General features: G+C 43.6%; 1 protein-coding gene and 1 long non-coding RNA gene across 4 annotated transcripts in view; one reads left to right on the forward strand and one right to left on the reverse strand.

The window, feature by feature from the left end:
- ZRSR2 (zinc finger CCCH-type, RNA binding motif and serine/arginine rich 2) overlaps window positions 1-3817 on the reverse strand; it is a 28366-nt gene extending 24549 nt beyond the window's left edge. For 2 of the 3 annotated variants that reach the window (XM_045024016.1, XM_045023923.1), the window contains exons 1-4: window positions 3665-3817; window positions 1753-1832; window positions 1181-1256; window positions 349-457 (exon numbers count right to left, since the gene is read on the reverse strand). In XM_045024016.1, coding sequence (XP_044879951.1) covers window positions 349-457; window positions 1181-1256; window positions 1753-1832; window positions 3665-3711 — 312 coding nt within the window. In that variant the 5' untranslated portion in view covers window positions 3712-3817. The remainder of the gene's footprint in view (window positions 1-348; window positions 458-1180; window positions 1257-1752; window positions 1833-3664) is intronic. The other variant, XM_045024091.1, reaches the window with a different exon arrangement.
- Window positions 3818-4219: 402 nt separating this feature from the next.
- On the forward strand, window positions 4220-13033 carry LOC123374692. Its single transcript, XR_006581171.1, has 3 exons — window positions 4220-4351; window positions 10240-10375; window positions 11929-13033. It is a non-coding gene; the product is annotated as an uncharacterized LOC123374692 (long non-coding RNA).
- Window positions 13034-16892: the final 3859 nt, after the last annotated feature.

Below are 16892 nucleotides of genomic sequence, written 5' to 3' on the forward strand. Positions count from 1 at the left end.
GTCAGCACAATTTGTAACACTAAACCTGTATTTATTTATTTTTTAAATCTGATTTTTAATTTTAAAAAATTAATTGAATTTTATCCATCCTGCCATCAACCATGCTCTATATATTGTAACCTTTCCAGAACTGAGTTTTTAGATTTATGTCAAGGGTGGCCATAGCATTGGATAGATATCCTTTGGTGAGGAATGATTTGTATGTTTTTTAAGATCAAAACTGAAAAAAATAAACATACTAGACTTCTAAGTATTGTGTAGCTGCTATGCAACAGAAAGACATTAATATTTTCCCCAAATGATGAGCAGTATATTACAGTTAAATGCTGTTCTCAATTTATACTTCACCTCCTCTTCCTCCTGAAGTCTTCTCATGGCCTCTTCCTTTTCTTTCTTGAGCCTGAAGTCTTCTTGAGCCTTTTCTTCTCTCAGCAACCATTCCTCATGTAGTTTTTGCCTACCAATAAAATGAGATGCTACTTAGCAAGAGAAGTCCAGTGTTCATCAGTAGTTTGTAGACATACTTTTGTTTATATTTCAGGTGCCATGGTTGCAGGCTTATTAAACATAGTTATAACTATTTAACATAGCAAAATATTACAATTTTTTTTCTTAACATTACATTTCCCCCAAAAGGTGCTTATTTACATTCTTTTGATACCAAAGTGCCATTTTGATTTTGGAAAAATGTAGGAGAATTGAACAGAATTTTAGAGAGTTATACTTACGTTTTTATTCTGTTGCCAGATTACGAGTTTCTTGGGATATGCTTCCAAATAGATTAACATTAATTCTGGACAGGACTAGAACATATTATATTATGTTCAGCCACATGTTTGCGGGCTATAATAGTCAGCCATATGTTTGTTGCTTATCCTTGGAGCTAAAACTAGGCAAAATGCACCGATTTAAATTTTCCAATTTAGTGATTTTGGATAAATTGTTGCATATGTTATGGATACAAGGAAGTCCAGTTTATCTGAAATTGCTGAGCAGGGGAAACTCAGTTGGATCCACAGTTAATTTTTCAGAGAAATTTGACTGTACACTACATAATTTGGATAAAAATAGATTTTGATTTACGAAATATAATTGTCAGAGATTTCAACATGAAATTAAATAAAAGACTAAACGACGATTTTTCAACTGCAGATATTATTTTAAACTCTAGATTATTTACCTTTCAGCCTCAAGTTGTTTTTCTTCTTCTTCCAGTTCCTCCTCTTCAGGCAGTGGTTCACTTTTTTCTGTGATTTCTGACAAAAAAGTAACATGTCCCTGTACATAAAGCTAAATATAACCTTTCTCCTGGCCTTCACCACTATATATAACAGAAATGCTATAATATAAACCTTCAAATTAGGGCTACACTAGTTTTTTTTTTTTTTTTAAATTAGTAAACATCAAAAATGCCATTTCTTCAGAGATATTCATGTGTTAGTGTACACGCTTTCCTTTACTCTTGTAGATTTAAACTTAAGATTTATTTAAAAAACCTTTAAGAACCTTCAAAAATATTTAGTACATATTGTTTTACGTCATCTGACACTGTATGTGGGTAATAATGCACCACATGCTCAGATCGCCTAAAGGAAATTTTTATTTTATAAATCTCATTCTTCTGGAGCATCATTCTTCTGGTCCTTCAAATAACGTGGCTCACATTTTAACGTTCCTTTCTTTTTCTTTATGACAAGAAAAAATAACTGGTACATCCTAACAAAGTAGCAACAAAAAAGACTTATCTATTACCTGAATCTCTTAATCTGGCAAGTGCTTGTCTCTTTTTCTTTCGTTTTTCTTTCTTCAGAATAGCTTTGTATTTTTTATGGCTAAAGATGGTAAAGTACTTGTATTATGAAAGGTCATCAGCACATTTTTGTCGCATAGTTAAAAATTTCAAGTTTCTCATCAACAAAAGTCATAAAATCAAATATACTAAATAACACCAAATAGTCACAGAAGCAGTATTTCTATACAAGTTTCAGACACTAGTTTAAAAAAAAAAAAAGCACCCAAACTTGTCTTTAGAACTCTGTCTGGCCAGTAGTAATAATTAAGGCTACATTTTAGTCTCGATATTTTTAGTAAAAGTCATGGATAGGTCACAGGCAGTAAACAAAAATTCACAGCCCGTGACTTGTACTATATATCCCTGACTAAATCTTAAATACACTGATTTAAATTTTCCAATTTAGTCATTTTGGATAAATTGTTGCATATGTTATGGATACAAGGAAAGACTAAATCTTGGGGAGGGGGGGCGACACAGGAGCACCACAGGTGCTTGGGGTGTGACTGGACATGTACTGGTACTGGGGGAAAGGTGGGGTTGGCAGGGCTGGCAGGCTCTGCGCCGCACCAGAAGTGGCAACATCCCTCAGCTGCTAGGCAGAAGTGTGGCCACACAGTTCTGCATGCTGCCTCCTCCCCAAGCACTGGCTCCGCAGCTCCCATTAGCTGGGAACCACAGCCAATGGGAGTTGTGGGGGTGGTGCCTGCAGATGGAGGCAGTGCACAGATTCCTCTGGCTGCACCTCCCCCTATGAACCAAAGGATGTCACCGCTTCTGGGGAACCCCCCAGAGGTAAGCGCTGCCCAGAGCCCTCACCCCGTCCTGTGCCCCAAATCCCAGTTCCCAATCCAAACTTCTGCTGCTGGGGGGAGTGGGGGGGCAGAAGGGCAGGGGTCAGTGGTTTAAGACTGCCCCAGCAACAGCCTGCCCCTGCAGAAATCACAGAGGCCACAGAAACCGTGACAAACTCACAGCCTTAATAATAATCATAGTTGGGCTAAAAAAATGAGCACCTCATCCTCAAGCTCTCTGCTGCTTTTGACATGATTATGCTGATCACACACACTATCACATTCTTCTTTGGCTTATGACATGGGGGAGATGAGGCTGGCACTGACAGTTTTTGACTCCACCTTCCTCCACTTATTTTCACATCTCCCCAATTATTCCTCGGGCATCTCTTATGGTAGGTCCCCTTCCTCCTCTCTTCTGTTGTCTGTGGAGCCCTTAAAACTCTTTACTTGCCCTCTTCCGCCTCTAAATATTGTCTGGGTGTATAAATACTACAGATAATTCTCAGATCTACCTTTCCAATTCTAATTTCTAGCCAATAGTACATCTCAGCCTGCCTCTGACAGCTCTGCAAGGTGCGCATGCTTGATGGCTCTCCATCAAGGTAAATTTACTGCAACCAAAACTGAACTCAGGATAATCTCCTTCTGAAAGCCTCCGCGCTTCTCCAATTTCCTGCCACTGTTACCACCATCTCCAGCCCTGCTCTCATTCAGGCCTATAATGGGGCCTTGTAGAGAGAGAAGAATCATCTTTGATTTCTGTCTTTCTTGCCCCAAATATTCAGGCAGGATACAGAAGTGTTGCTGCTTCCTCCTCCATAACACATCTACGGGGCGGGGGCGGGGGGGGGGCGCTGACTAACGGCACGACACAGACGAGCCAGGCGCAGCGCGTCGTGTTCATGTCGCTGCATCCCGGGGGGGGGGGGAATGGGGGGGGGGGCTCCCAGGCTCACGGTTGTTGCTAACGGCAGCGCGGGGGGTGGGATCTCCCGCCGGCACCGGGGAGCGGCCCCGTGTGACGCCAGCGTCAGGCAGGGCGAGGGGGCGTCACAGCAGCGCCCCCCAGACTCACCCCAGCTTCTCCGGAGCCGCCGCGGGGAGCAACATGGGGGCCGCCATGTTGTGGAGGGACGAGGAACGTCACATGATACGAAACCGGAAGAGGATAAAGCGGCGCCTTCCTTCCGTTTCCCGGGGTCGGGCGGAAGCAGGGACTGGGGAGTAAAACGACGCACGCGCAGGGACAAAGGTGCGCATGCGGAGGGGTAACGTCGGTTACATACGCGCGCTGGCTCGCGGGCTGGGGCGGAGCGAAGGGACGGGGTGTGGTGTGCTCGTGCGCGCGCCTCTTCCCTCGGGGACCCATGAGCCCCTCCGCGCGCTCGGCGTGTCAGAAATACCCCTGGGGAGCGGGTGGCCGCGCGGGCACAGGCTGGTCCGGAGGGATGCGAGGCCCTGGCACGTCACGGCCACTCGCCCCCCCCCCCCCGCCCCCCGTTCTCTTTGCTTGCCCAGACCGTTGGCTCCCTGCGCTCGCGCGCGCCCGCTCCTGCCCCCCCCCCCCTCCCGCAGTGCGCGCAGGCAGCGCTGGAGCGAGCCGGGAGCCGGGTCGCTGCTGCTGCCGCCGCCCTGACTCGCGGGCAGGGCCGGGGCCGAGCTGCGGCAAACAGGCCGAGCTCAGGGCCGTGCGCTGCGGAAGGTGAATTGCTTGTGCCCAGCGCCTGTGGCCGCATCTTTTGCGCAGAACGAGCTCAAACCGGTGCGTGTGATGGGGGCCCTGGGGCCTCGGTCCGGGTTGCGGCCTTGCCCCTGTTGGTGTCACTGGGCATAAATCTAGCTAACTTGGGGGGGAGTGGAAGACCACAAGTGTCAATGAGGCCCCTGCTCTGGGTCTAAGTGAGCCACAGTAACTCCATTTTGGACACTTTAACCAACCTACATGCGAACAGCCTAAAAGCAGAATATGTGAGAGTCAGCGTTTCTAGCAAACAGCCGCAGTCCTGCTTAAACTAGCAAGAGTAGTGATAAGGGGGAGAAGTCTTCATGTGCCTGAGCTAACAAGGCCAACAAATAAACATGCGGATAAGAACTTTTCTAACGCGCTATAATGTAATGTTTAAAGTAACTGCTGTTGGGAAAGGAGGAGTGAGGGGGAAAACAAAACAAAAGGCTTACACAAACAGCTTAAGATATAAATGCTGGGACCCCGCCTGCACGCGGGTGTGCAGGATTTGAGATGGCTTTTTCTCCCTGGCACCTTATTTGGGCTCAAATAAACTTGGTTTGCTTCTTCACCCTGGTGTGTTAATTAGTGCGACGCACACCGGGCAGCGAACCCTGCTGTTGCTCCTCCTCGGGCCCTTTGAGCCGGCAACACCCCTGTGGGTGTCTAACCTCTGGTCATTGTCTGCTCCGTGTGCACTTCCCGCTTCAGTGCCTGGCTATCCCGGGGTTGGCCTATACCGGTGCTAACAACTCTCACCCCACATTCTCTCTCACACACACACAAGAGGAGGGTTTCCACACCCAGAACATTTCCAGCAGGGCAGCCTCTGTCCAGACTATCCCAGAGCAATTCTGTAGTGCTGGACAGGTGTGCTCTGTGCAGGGTGGCAGATGGCATTTGGAGTGTCTCTCTAGGTCGTGGGGGAAAGAGGTGATATTTATTGGTAAGATGGTCTGGAACTACATGCTTCTACACAAGTCTGGGTGCAGAATCTGGGCACGGGCAGGAAATCCAAAGCTTGGACTGGAGCCTGGTCAGGATGCCTGGAAGCTTCTAAGGCTGCTACATTTTTCCTTCTTGGAACAGAACGTTTATACTGAGTTTGTGGTTTTCTAAATATTAGCTAAATAGCATTGAAAGAAAGGAGGCAAAGCAGGAGATTCTGCCTGTGTGTGTGTTTTGTTATAATTATGGCACTAGCTACACCTTTGGCCCTTTTTGCATTGCTGAGGGCACCCATCTCAAGTCTTGAGTCTCTTGTCCTTACCTCTTTTGGGGTGGAATCTTCTTAAACAGTTGGACCCGGACCCAGATACAGACTACTCTGTGTACACCAATCACATATTGCTCTGCAGGTCTGACTGGGGCACCTGCATTTCCTCCCTTCAGGAACCTTTGACTAGTAATGTAGACCTGCAGCATTCTTTAAAAAAAATAGTAGTAGTTGGAATAAGGCATTAGAAGGGAAAAAGGTATTTTAAAACAAGTCTCCTTGTGTATTTAGTTTAATCTAACCATATGCTTTGCTACAAGGTAAGTTAAATAAGCTATCTTGTAAATTGATACTATTCTGTTCCTGTAACTTAACAAGTCCAGATCGTCTGGTGACGCACCTGGTCCCCAGTCAGCATACCCTACTGTTCTTCACCCCTTGCTTGTCTGAGGGTCTCTCATTCTGGTTCTCTTTCTGCATTGTTTAAACTTTTTTTTGTTCTCCTAGTCAGCAGGAACATTCAGCAGGACCTGTCTATGACAGCTGTTCCATTTTTGAGCAGTTAGGCCCATCTGGTCTCAATGACTTCTAACCATTGGCCTGATTGCCTCATCCCCGTGGATGAGGATGCTGAAACTCTCTCTGAGATCCCCTTTGTTAATCTAACACAGGGATGACCAATCTGAGCCTGAGAAGGAGCCAGAATTTATCAATGTGCATTGCCAAAGAGCCACAGTAATGTGTTAGCAGCCCTGCTGATCAGTTCCTTCCCCACACCTCCAGAGCAGCTGTTTCATGGCATGCAGGAGGCTCTGGGGAGAGGGGTGGGAGTGAGGGCAGGGGAGGGGGTGGGAAGGGATGGAGTGGGGGCAGGGCCTGTGGCAGAGCCAGGGGTTGAGCAGTGAGCACCCCCCACCCAGCACATTGGATAGTTGGCGCTGGTAGCTCCAGCCCCAGAGTCAGTGCCTATACAAGGAGCTGCATATTAACTTCTGAAGAGCCGCATGTGGTTCTGGAGCTACAGGTTGGCCACCCCTGCTCTAACCATCTTAGAAGTTAAGCACATTTATCATCCTTGCAATTGATACAAGTACTAGTAGTCATAGTTACTCACGTGTGTATACAGGGTCAACACAATGCAATTCTTGGTGCCTCTAGGATCACAATAAAAATATATATCTGTCCTCTTGGGAAGTAGCCACTCAAAAGTCAAAGAACATGTTTAAAAAAAGCCAGACCTATTTCAGTTGAGACAAAAACAAACTGATACATCACCAAATCCAACAACTAAGCAATCTGTGTATTCTGGTCATTATCTCTGCAGCATCTCACCCGATGGCAGAAATCGGAGGTTCCATGTAGAGCCCATTACACAGATATACAAGAGCTAAATATGCAAGTTGCCAGATCCGTAGTTGCACATGTTGGAGATCAGATGCATTTGGAAAAGCTCCTAATTCAAATCCCCTTCTGCAGTAATGAATCAATTTCATTTGCCTGTGTTTGGAATATCCATTAACACTGCACAGTGTAGATTAATATTCAGATATAAACTATTGTGATACATCAACATGTGGATGCGTGCTCCTGATATTCCCATAGCTATAGCACAAAATTACCTTCCTCAGCTGCTAGCAATGAAGCATCCAGTGATAGGTTATATAAATTCATACTAAATGGCTATGCTATCCACTATTTTCTTTGTCACAGTTCAGGGCAACTTCCCACCCCCAGTCTACCCCCGGTCCAGCAAGAGCACTCACTTTAGGCTCCTGGCTCCTCAGCTGTCAACTTTTCTTAAGTAGAGACCCGTGTCTCTCCCTCCTGATCCTGGGTTTTTCCAGGCTGCACAGTTCCCTACCTACACTGTGATATTCCCAGCAAGACCCTGCCTAAACAGATTAGCATCTGTGCTTTGCTTTCTTTTTGAAGGCTATCAATAGCTGTAATTGAAAGCAGTTACAAGTTACCATACCACTATCTCTAAACCACATTTATTCTTAAAGTGAAATAATTACAGAGAAAACCTATTGAAAACAATAAAAGAACCTATACACATGCTAAAAAGCTTGCCACAGATCACCCCAACTCCAACCTCAGGCTCTGGTAGTCTCCAGTCCTCAAACCCCACAACTGGGTTTTCCCTATGGTTACAAGTTCGTAACTGTCTCAGAACTAGAACTATCATTAATAGTTCAGCCTTTCCTTTGAATAGCCTGGGCCCGAATAGGTAATCTGCAGACAATGATCCTCTCATCAGGACTGAATTATAATCTAAATTTCTAAAGTTATGCAAAGTAGCCACCTGCCATATACAACAATGAGGTATTCTGCTACACATTTGGTGAGTGGATACTCATTGTGTACCTTTTGTTAGCAAACCACATTTTAGATTTTAGTGTGTCTTTCAAAAAAGCAAGCACCCAACAGCATCCAGCATCTTTGTTATTCTGTTCTCCCAAACAGAATCTAAACACAGCTAAATCTAAATTATAAGTTTGTTGCTCATTAGATGCAGCAGATGGCAGTAGTGTGCTTTTGAGAACTAATCAATCCAACTTCTGTCTGAATAATGGGAGTTTTTCATTGAATTTAATAGGAGTTGGATTGAGCCCTATATCATCCAACATTGACCTATCACTTGGGGACCCCATGTTCACTTGGAATCGGATCCTGCACGTTTCTGAGTACTTCAAGAGGTGCTGAGTGCCCTATGATCCCACTGAACTCCGTGGGAACTGCTAGGCACCTTATAGGGTTAGGTCCATACTGCCTGTAGTTACATTTCCGTGAGTGATTAAATGCTGATAGTAGCACATTGATACTTTGCACGTAAGAGTTAATTTTTAGTCCCGAGTGGTAGTGATTAACTTTCTCAGAAACAAGTTAGTTGGTCAAACAGAAAAAACAGGATTAAGCACAGCTATGGCTGTTAATTAACTTATATGACAGCTATCAATAAAGAGAGAAGGCGGGGTGAGGTAATATCTTTTATTGGACTGACTTATGTTGGTGAGAGGGACAAGCTTTTAGTCTCTCTCACCAACAGAAGCTGGTCCACTCAAAGATATTACCTCACCCACTTTGGTCTCAGGATATTAGAAAAACAACATGGCTCCAACAACACTACACACAGATATCAATAAATACTTGTTTCTTGGGACTTTCCATTTCAAAGACATTTAAATGTGGGGAGGAAGCAGAATAGTACCTTTTGCTAAATCTACATTTAAATGTGGGGAAGAAGCAGAATAGTACCTTGCTAAATCTACTTTAATTGTCACAGGAGATAATTGCAAATCAGAGTCATGTACGTACTTGAATGAATATCTCAGCCTTGCCTCGACATGCTTAAAAATCAAAATGAAGGTATACTTTTATGTATATACTTTATAGATTGTATCGATATTTTTGAGGATTCTACTATTTAGAAATATCAGTTATCTTGTATTTTGAACCGGTCAGTCATATTCATTTTTAGGGAGGTTGTGGAATCTCCAGCATTGGAGATTTTTGAGAGCAGGTTAGACAAACACCTGTCAGGTCTAGATAATACTTAGTCCTGCCATGAGTGCAAGGGACTGGGCTAGATGACCTCTCAAGGTCCCTTCCAGTTCTATGATTCATACTAAATTATTTGCACTATTTCAATGATATTTCTAAGAAGTTCATCTCTTGTAATTGAAAGATGGCTAAAAAGGATTTTCTCTCGTAAAGTCATTACAAAAGACGAACAGTTTCAAAACTTATGTTGAATTTTCAGAATGTTTTTAGTCACATCTAAAAATGTTATGTGAATGTTCTGACAAATGAACGATATGTAAACATATGAGTACACACGTGCTAGCAGATTTACACATGAAACCAGAAGGGAAAAGACTTGTACATGCATTTTAATTTCTCATTGAGAACATATGAAGGAGAATTACAAAACAGTGGGTGCCTTTTACGGTTATGCGGATATGCTCAGCTTGTAGCATAAAAAGACATGAACTTGTGATACCTAAATCTCCTTTTCTAGCATTTTTACTGGTATGTCTTAGAGCTGGCTGGATGATGACATTCCATTTAGAAGGATTTCAAAATTTGGCTTCATTTGAAATCGGAGGATTTTTTTTTTCTTGGATTGATCAAAATGTTTTTTGTTTCAACAAAATCAAAATGTTTCATTTTGATTTCTGTTTTCTAAAACAAGTATAATAAATTTGAAAAAAGTAATTTAAAAATGAAAAATCAAAGCATTTTGTTCCAACAATATCAAAATAGAACATTTATAGAGACTATTGTATCAACTTTATAAGCGTTGTATGTCTTTCTGGGTTGGAAAACAACTGGTTTAAACAGTGCTTCAGTGTGTGCGTGCGTGCGTACGTACGTACATATGTGATGGGTTCTAGAAACAAGGAATATCATCAGAAGGGAGCCTTATTTTTGACAATATCTGATCCTGAGGTATTTCATCCTGATGGTCTCTGGGGCACCTTCATGGGATGAGGGTGGGCACCTCTCCCGTTCTTTCTGGCTGAAGGGGTTGCTGTTGCGCCTGTTTGGTGTGCAGGATACAGTTTCCTGGCTGTACGTCTTAGGGAGCCGGCTGCCCCACTTCCGAGCATGACCACAGTCCAGACAAATAAAAAGGCAAACAAAGTAATTCTGCAGCCACAGAACAGTTGGGCTCACCTCACTTTTCTCTGCATTTGCTGTGAAGGTGGCTGGGTTCCTAACCCCTGCAGTCTGAGAGCCCCAATTTGAGCACTCTGGGCTCAAATGAAAAGTAAAGTGAAGATGGTCCCTCAACCTCTCCAGAGCGCTCAGATGGCAGAGGCTCTTCAGCAGCTTTTTGGGTAAGCAGCTGTGCTCTGTGGGGCTAGGGAACTCTAGCTCTCCTTCCCTCCAAGCAGGGGTGTGCACAAAGGGGGTCAAGCAGGGGCACAGCCCCCTAATAATCTGCAGGGGCACAGAACTCTTCCGGCCTTAGGGTTGCAGCTAGGGTTACCACATCTGAAATGCAAAAAACCTGGCATCCCTCCCCCCAACAAGGCAAGCCTGCCGCAACCCTAACCCCCAATCACAAGGCAACTCCGCAACCATCCATTCTCCTCACTCACACGTGACTCAAACCCCTCTCTCACACATGCGCAGTGCACTTGTGTGTTGGTGGGTAGATAGCTGCTGTATTTTCAACAGTTTTGATCTGTTACCCCTTAAACTGCAGAACTGGGAACACTGCAGCATCTTTAGCTGTATGCAGAAACTTTTAACACTAGATACCCCAGTGTATTGTGATAGTAATGCAAATCTTTAGATCCATGTTAATAAAAAAAAAAACCAGCAGATTAAATTATTTTTCTGGCAACTGGCAAATCCATAAAAAAACATTCAGTCCGGTCAAATACCAGCCAGGTGGTAACCCTAGCTGTGGCAGGGTCAGAGAGCTCCTCCAGCCCCGGGGCCGTGATGGGAGCTTACAGTTCCTCCAGCCCTGGGGTTCTGTGGGGGCACAGCTCTGGCCCCATGGCCAGAGGAGCTCTCTCTCTCTCTCTCTCTCTCTCTCTGTGCTGCGGCTTCGGGGCCAGAGGAGCTGTCTGACCCTGCCGCAGCCAAGTACTTGTGGGTACATTTATTTAGATGGCTCCACAGTACGTGGATTTTCATTGAAATGGTGAAAGTACTGCTATGTATTTCTATGCATATAATGTATGTGCATGTGTCAATAGGGTTTAATGTATATGATATGTGGGCGCTTAACGTGCCCCTCCCAAAGCAGTCAAATTTAAATTTCTGCGCATGCCCCTGCTTCTAAGTGCCACCTGCGCTGGGCTGGGATCCTCCCTTTTAAGGTGCCTCCCGTATCCTGGTGCAACAGGCCCCATTGGTGCAACAGGTTGAGGCTGATTGTTCCCAGAGAGCTCTCTAATCCCTTTGTGACCAGAGTGAGAACCTAACCCACCACAGGGGACTGGGTCCTTATTAAGAGGTCAGATTGGGATTGGGATCTAGAACAAACATCTCAGAGAGAGACTACTGAAAGACTAGATTTAACACTTTTCCAGCCCCCCCCCCCCCCCCCAAAGTAGTTGTTCTGGACTGTTTATTCACTCTTCCCTGAAACAGCTTTCCTATAAAATATTGCAACTAAACAGGTGATTCTATGTGTCAAATCTGTTTTTGCTAGACAAGGTATACCTGGCATAGTAATGTCTGTCAGGGAGCCACAGTTTTGTGGACATGAGTTTAAGTAGTTTGCAGTGAAGTACAGGCTTGGATATGTAACTAATAGTTCCCATTATTCCCAGTCCAACTGATTGATGGAAAATGATGTCAAAATAATAAAGCACCTACTGAAAAGGGATGCAGAGACAGATTCTGACACAGATTTAACACTGTTTAATTACAGAATGGGCACCAATAAAGCATGGGCTGTCATCTGCTGACATTTTGTTCAATGGAAGACTGAAAACAAGAATGCCTGATGTCAGAGTCACTGGAGACTTGCAAATGTATAAACAGGCAGATAAGGCAAAACAAAAAAATCAGTCTGATTTGTGGTCCTGGGAGCTGCCACCACTTCATGAAAATGATGTTGGGCATCTCTGTGAGGGGAAACAGTGTTAAATAAATGTGCTTGCTTAGAAAGGGCTGTGTAGTAACTTATAATGTGTGTCAGTTACAGCTCTTGTGCCTTGGGAAAGAAAGGAACACATAGACACTGGCCTATTTAGGCAGTCTGATTTGCCGAAGATATCACAATGTAGGCAGGGAAATGTGCAGCCTGGAAAAAAGACCTGGTCAGGAGGGTGACAGTCTGTAACCCCATATTCACCCCTTTCACAGGACTGATAAATTTTGTTCACATTTTGCCTTGTGAGGTATCATTTGAAAACTCATAATTTTCTGATCATTATTGTCCTGGTAAAATATGTTTGGCAACACTGAATGTAAAGCTATAAGATTCCTCCATATGGTATTACTAAGATATGTTCCATGTCTGAGGGGAGCAGCCATAAACAAGTTTATCAGAGACAAAAGGCTAGCCAACGCCTAAGCCAGGTGTCAACAAAATCAAATGGACCATCACCTGGTTAAGTGGTTATTCTTTGGCAGGAAAGAGGATGTGGGTGAAAATCTACATCTTGACAAAGAAACAGATGGGGTTTCCAGTCTACACAGACTTTCTGTCTCCTGAACATCAGCTAGAGATAATTCTTGAAGAAGAGAGAGAATTATAAGAGGAGAGAGGAGACACTCCATATGATTCCTCCTTGTCTTTCTACGGCACTTAACACTTGAAGAACAAAGGAAACAGCATCGAACTGGGGGAAGGATCCTGACTGAAAGAGATTCAGCCAGTAAGTCCGCTGTAACATGCAATGAAAGAGACATTTGCTGTGAATTCACTTAGCTTAATAAATTGTTAGTTTCGTTTTACTTTTATTTTCTTGTAAGCGTTCTGACTTTTATGCCTCAGATTTTAAGTGACTACAAGTAATATCTTTCTGTAGTTAATAAACTTGTTTTACTGATTCATCTAAGTCAGTATGTTTGGATTGACGAGTTGGGTAAACTTCATTTGGGATAACAGGATTTGTGCATATCATTTTCTATCGGGGTGAAAGTAACTCACAGGACTTATCAGTACTGCCGGAGTCCTGAGGGGGGTGAGGCCTCATCCGGAAGAGGCGTGGCCTCTCAAGATTTAAAGGCCCTGGGGCACCAGCTGTGGCTGGGAGACTCAGGGCCTTTAAATCAACCAGGGGCTCCCAGCTGCAGAGGTGGCTGGGAGCCCTCCTGGGGCTTAGGGGCAAATTAAAGGGCCCGGGGCTCTGGCCGCCAGGGGGAACCCCGAGCTTTGTGGGGCTGAGGCAGGGATTTAAAGGGCTCAGAGCTCCTGCTGCTGAGAGAAGTCCGGAGCCCTTTAAATCCCGGCCCCAGCCCTGCCGCCGGCACCACAGCGGGATTCAAAGAGCTCAGGGCTGCCCGCAGCTGCGGGGAGCTTTGAGCCCTTTAAATCCCTGCCCCAGCCCAGCCGCCGGAGCCGCGGCCGGGATTCAAAGGGCTCTGGGCTGCCCGCAGGCTTACTTTCACCTCTGTTTTCTATTAATAAAACAACAAACTTTATATGAGCTTATATTGTCCAGGAGGGTACTGGGCAGTACAAGAGACATTTCTGGGGAAAGTGTGGGACTGCAAATTTGCTGGTGTTGCTCTGCAGCGTAATTAATGAGTGGCTGGCTATCACACTCATACAATATAACTGGGGGTAACTTACGTGCTGGAGGCTGTGTTTGAGTAGACCAGGTGTGGTAGCTCTCACAGAGAAGCGGTGTAAAAGGCACCCCAGGTTGGAGAATTGAGGGGACACAGCTGTTCATCAGTCCAGATTGTACCCTGGGTAATGTCACAGAGGGAGAGAGATGCTGGTCTCTGCCCAAGAGAGGTGATGGCTGAGGAGCCAGGAACCTAGAGTGGATGCCTTTGGTAGACCACGGAGCGGGAAATACAGGTGTAGTTGCCCTGAACTGTGACATTGAAAATCTTTGAAAATATTTGTGTGCTCTCCTTTTGATGCACATGCATAAATCCTGTTAGTCTGAACCATCATTAAAAACGAATACACCAGTTTCTTTGTTTTCATATGCACAAATATGCATCTGAGCAGACAACAGAATCAATAAGTGTGTACTCAAAATTAGCTGTCTGGGAATAATAAACAGCTTCAGAAATTGGGAAAGCAATTTTTTTGCAGCAGGTACCTATTTCCAAAAAGAAGATTAAATTAGTAGATGAGACAGTTCTTAATTATCTGGAAATCCAAGTATCCTATCAGTAAAATAATCAATATTTCAGTACCGTGATGAAGTAAACATTTTCCTTACTAATAACTCCTGAGAGAGACATTGAACTCACAGTTTCAGGGCTTAATCCTTAGTGCTGAGGGAGCAATGCAAAAACAGCGCTAAGCCATCATTTTGCCATTCCCAGTTCTGGGGTCTACTGGGTGCTGAACCAGCTCCCAGCATTAATCGGAACAGCCACAGAGAGAATGCAAAGGGATGGCTTATTCCCTGGTTTGTAGAGATTACATAAATGTTTGAAGTAACACATTAAAATATTCCACATCTATCCCCTATTTCTTTCTTTGACATCCTGGAAAAATGTAGAAAGTTATATAGCAATAATATTTTCATACATATATAATATGAATATTTACATATTCAACATGAATACATACTCTCCTATTTAAATCCTGCAATTTCTCTTTTTCTCTTACTTCAGTTACCATTGCAGTGGTCTTCCAATAGTTAGGAAGGCAGTTCTCATCCTTGAGCTTTTTTCAGTTCAGGGTGGTATCAGATGTAATCCTGCATTTCACCTCCAAATTCCAGAACCTGAGCATGTCAGTTCAGCAAGGTGCCCGAACTAGGCAGCAGCAAGAATCCTAAAGACTTCATCAGCTAGATCTCCTGCATGGTGATTGCTCTATGCTAGTGCTAAGCTGTTGTGCTGACCGAAGCTTCACAATTCATAACTTGTCTGTGTGAAAGGAATATGATCTGTAATTTATTGTATGTGGTCTTGCTTCTTTTGTGAGAGTGGAAAGAGGTCTTTTGGGCAAGGCCATCCTTTCGGCCACATTATTCCTTCTCATGGAATAAAGTAGTGGAAACTTTTAAAAAACACCATAATAGAGGCTCAAATTACATGAATAACCCAATTAAAAAAACACAGGAAGAAGACTAAAAATGTGCCACCATGGCTAAACAACAGAGAAAAAGAAGTGGTAAGAGGCAAAAAGGCATCCTTTAAAAATTGGAAGTTAAATTCTACTGAGGAAAATAGGAAGGAGCAGTTCAAGTGTAAAAGTATAATTAGGCAGGCCTAAAAAGAATTTGAGGCGCAACTAGCCAAAGACTCAAAAATTATCAGCATGAAATGTTTTAAGTAGGGCTGTCAATTAATCACAATCAATGCATGCAATTAATGCAAAACAAATTAACTAACCTCATACAAGCACTGTAGTGCAATCTCTTAATCCTGAAAGTGAAACTTCTAGGTATAGATTTTTTTTTTTTTACCTAACTGCACTTAAAAAACAAACAATGTAAAATTTTAGAGCCTACAAGTCCACACAGTCCTACCACTTGTTCAGCCAATCACTAAGACAAACAAGTTTGTTTATATTTACGGGAGATAATGCTGCCCACTTCTTATTTACAATGTCACCTGAATGTGAGAACAGGTGTTTGCATGGCACTGTTGTAGCCAGCATTGCAAGATATTTATGTACCAGATATGCTAAATATTTGTATATCCCTTCATGCTTCAACAAATTGATAAATTAAACAGTAATAAGTCACCAGAACCAAACGATACTCACCCGAAGATTCTGAAGGAACTCAAATATGAAATTGCAGAACTATTAAGTGTGGTATGTAACCCATCATTTAAATCAGTTTCTGTAGGAACTTTACACTTCTCAAGCACTAAGGGGGTTGGAAAACCGCCCCTGTATTTAGAGCGGCTGAAGTGGTTCCCACCCCCCCACACTTCCGGTCAGGAGACACACAGATTAAGCGCCGACCAGGTGTTTACTACTGGAACACGCAATGCATAGAGCACCAATCAGGAGAGGGGGCGAGAAGTTGGATTACGTTAGTACATGCGCATAATAGAATGATTTATGTAACCATTATAATAAAAGGACGTGGAAAACCCCCGCTCGGGGCGCTCCACTGGAACAGACTGACTGACTTCGCTTCATTTATTGAAACAAGTTTCTGCATCAGATGACAGGCAGATAGCTAAAATGAAACCAATTCTTAAAAAAGGCACCAGAGGCAATCCTGAAAATTACAGACTGGTAAGCCTAACTTCAGTACCAGGCAAATTGGTTGAAACTATAGTAAATAACAGAATTATTTAGACACATAGATAAACATGATTTGTTGGGGAAGATTCAACACGGCTTTTGTAAAGGGAAATCATGCCTCATTAATCTATTAGAATTCTTTGAGGGGGTCAACAAACATGTGGACAAGGATGATCCAGGAGATATAGTATACTTGGACTTTCAGACAACCTTTGACAAGGTGCCTCACCAAAGGCTCTTAAGCAAAGTAAGCAGTCATGGGATGAGAGGAAGGTCATTTCATTGATCAGTAACTGGTTAAAGGACAGGAAAAAAAGGGTAGGAATAAATTGTCAGTTTTCAGAACAGTGAGAGGTAAATAGTGGTGTTTCCCAGGGATCTGTACTGGAACCAGTGTTCAAGAAATTCAATAAATCTAACAGGATGTGAGGAACCATTAGGAAAAGAATAGATAATAATACAGAAAATATGTCACTATATTAATCCATGGT

Source organism: Mauremys mutica, chromosome 1 (assembly GCF_020497125.1).
Source record: "Mauremys mutica isolate MM-2020 ecotype Southern chromosome 1, ASM2049712v1, whole genome shotgun sequence".
Lineage (NCBI taxonomy): Eukaryota > Metazoa > Chordata > Testudines > Geoemydidae > Mauremys > Mauremys mutica.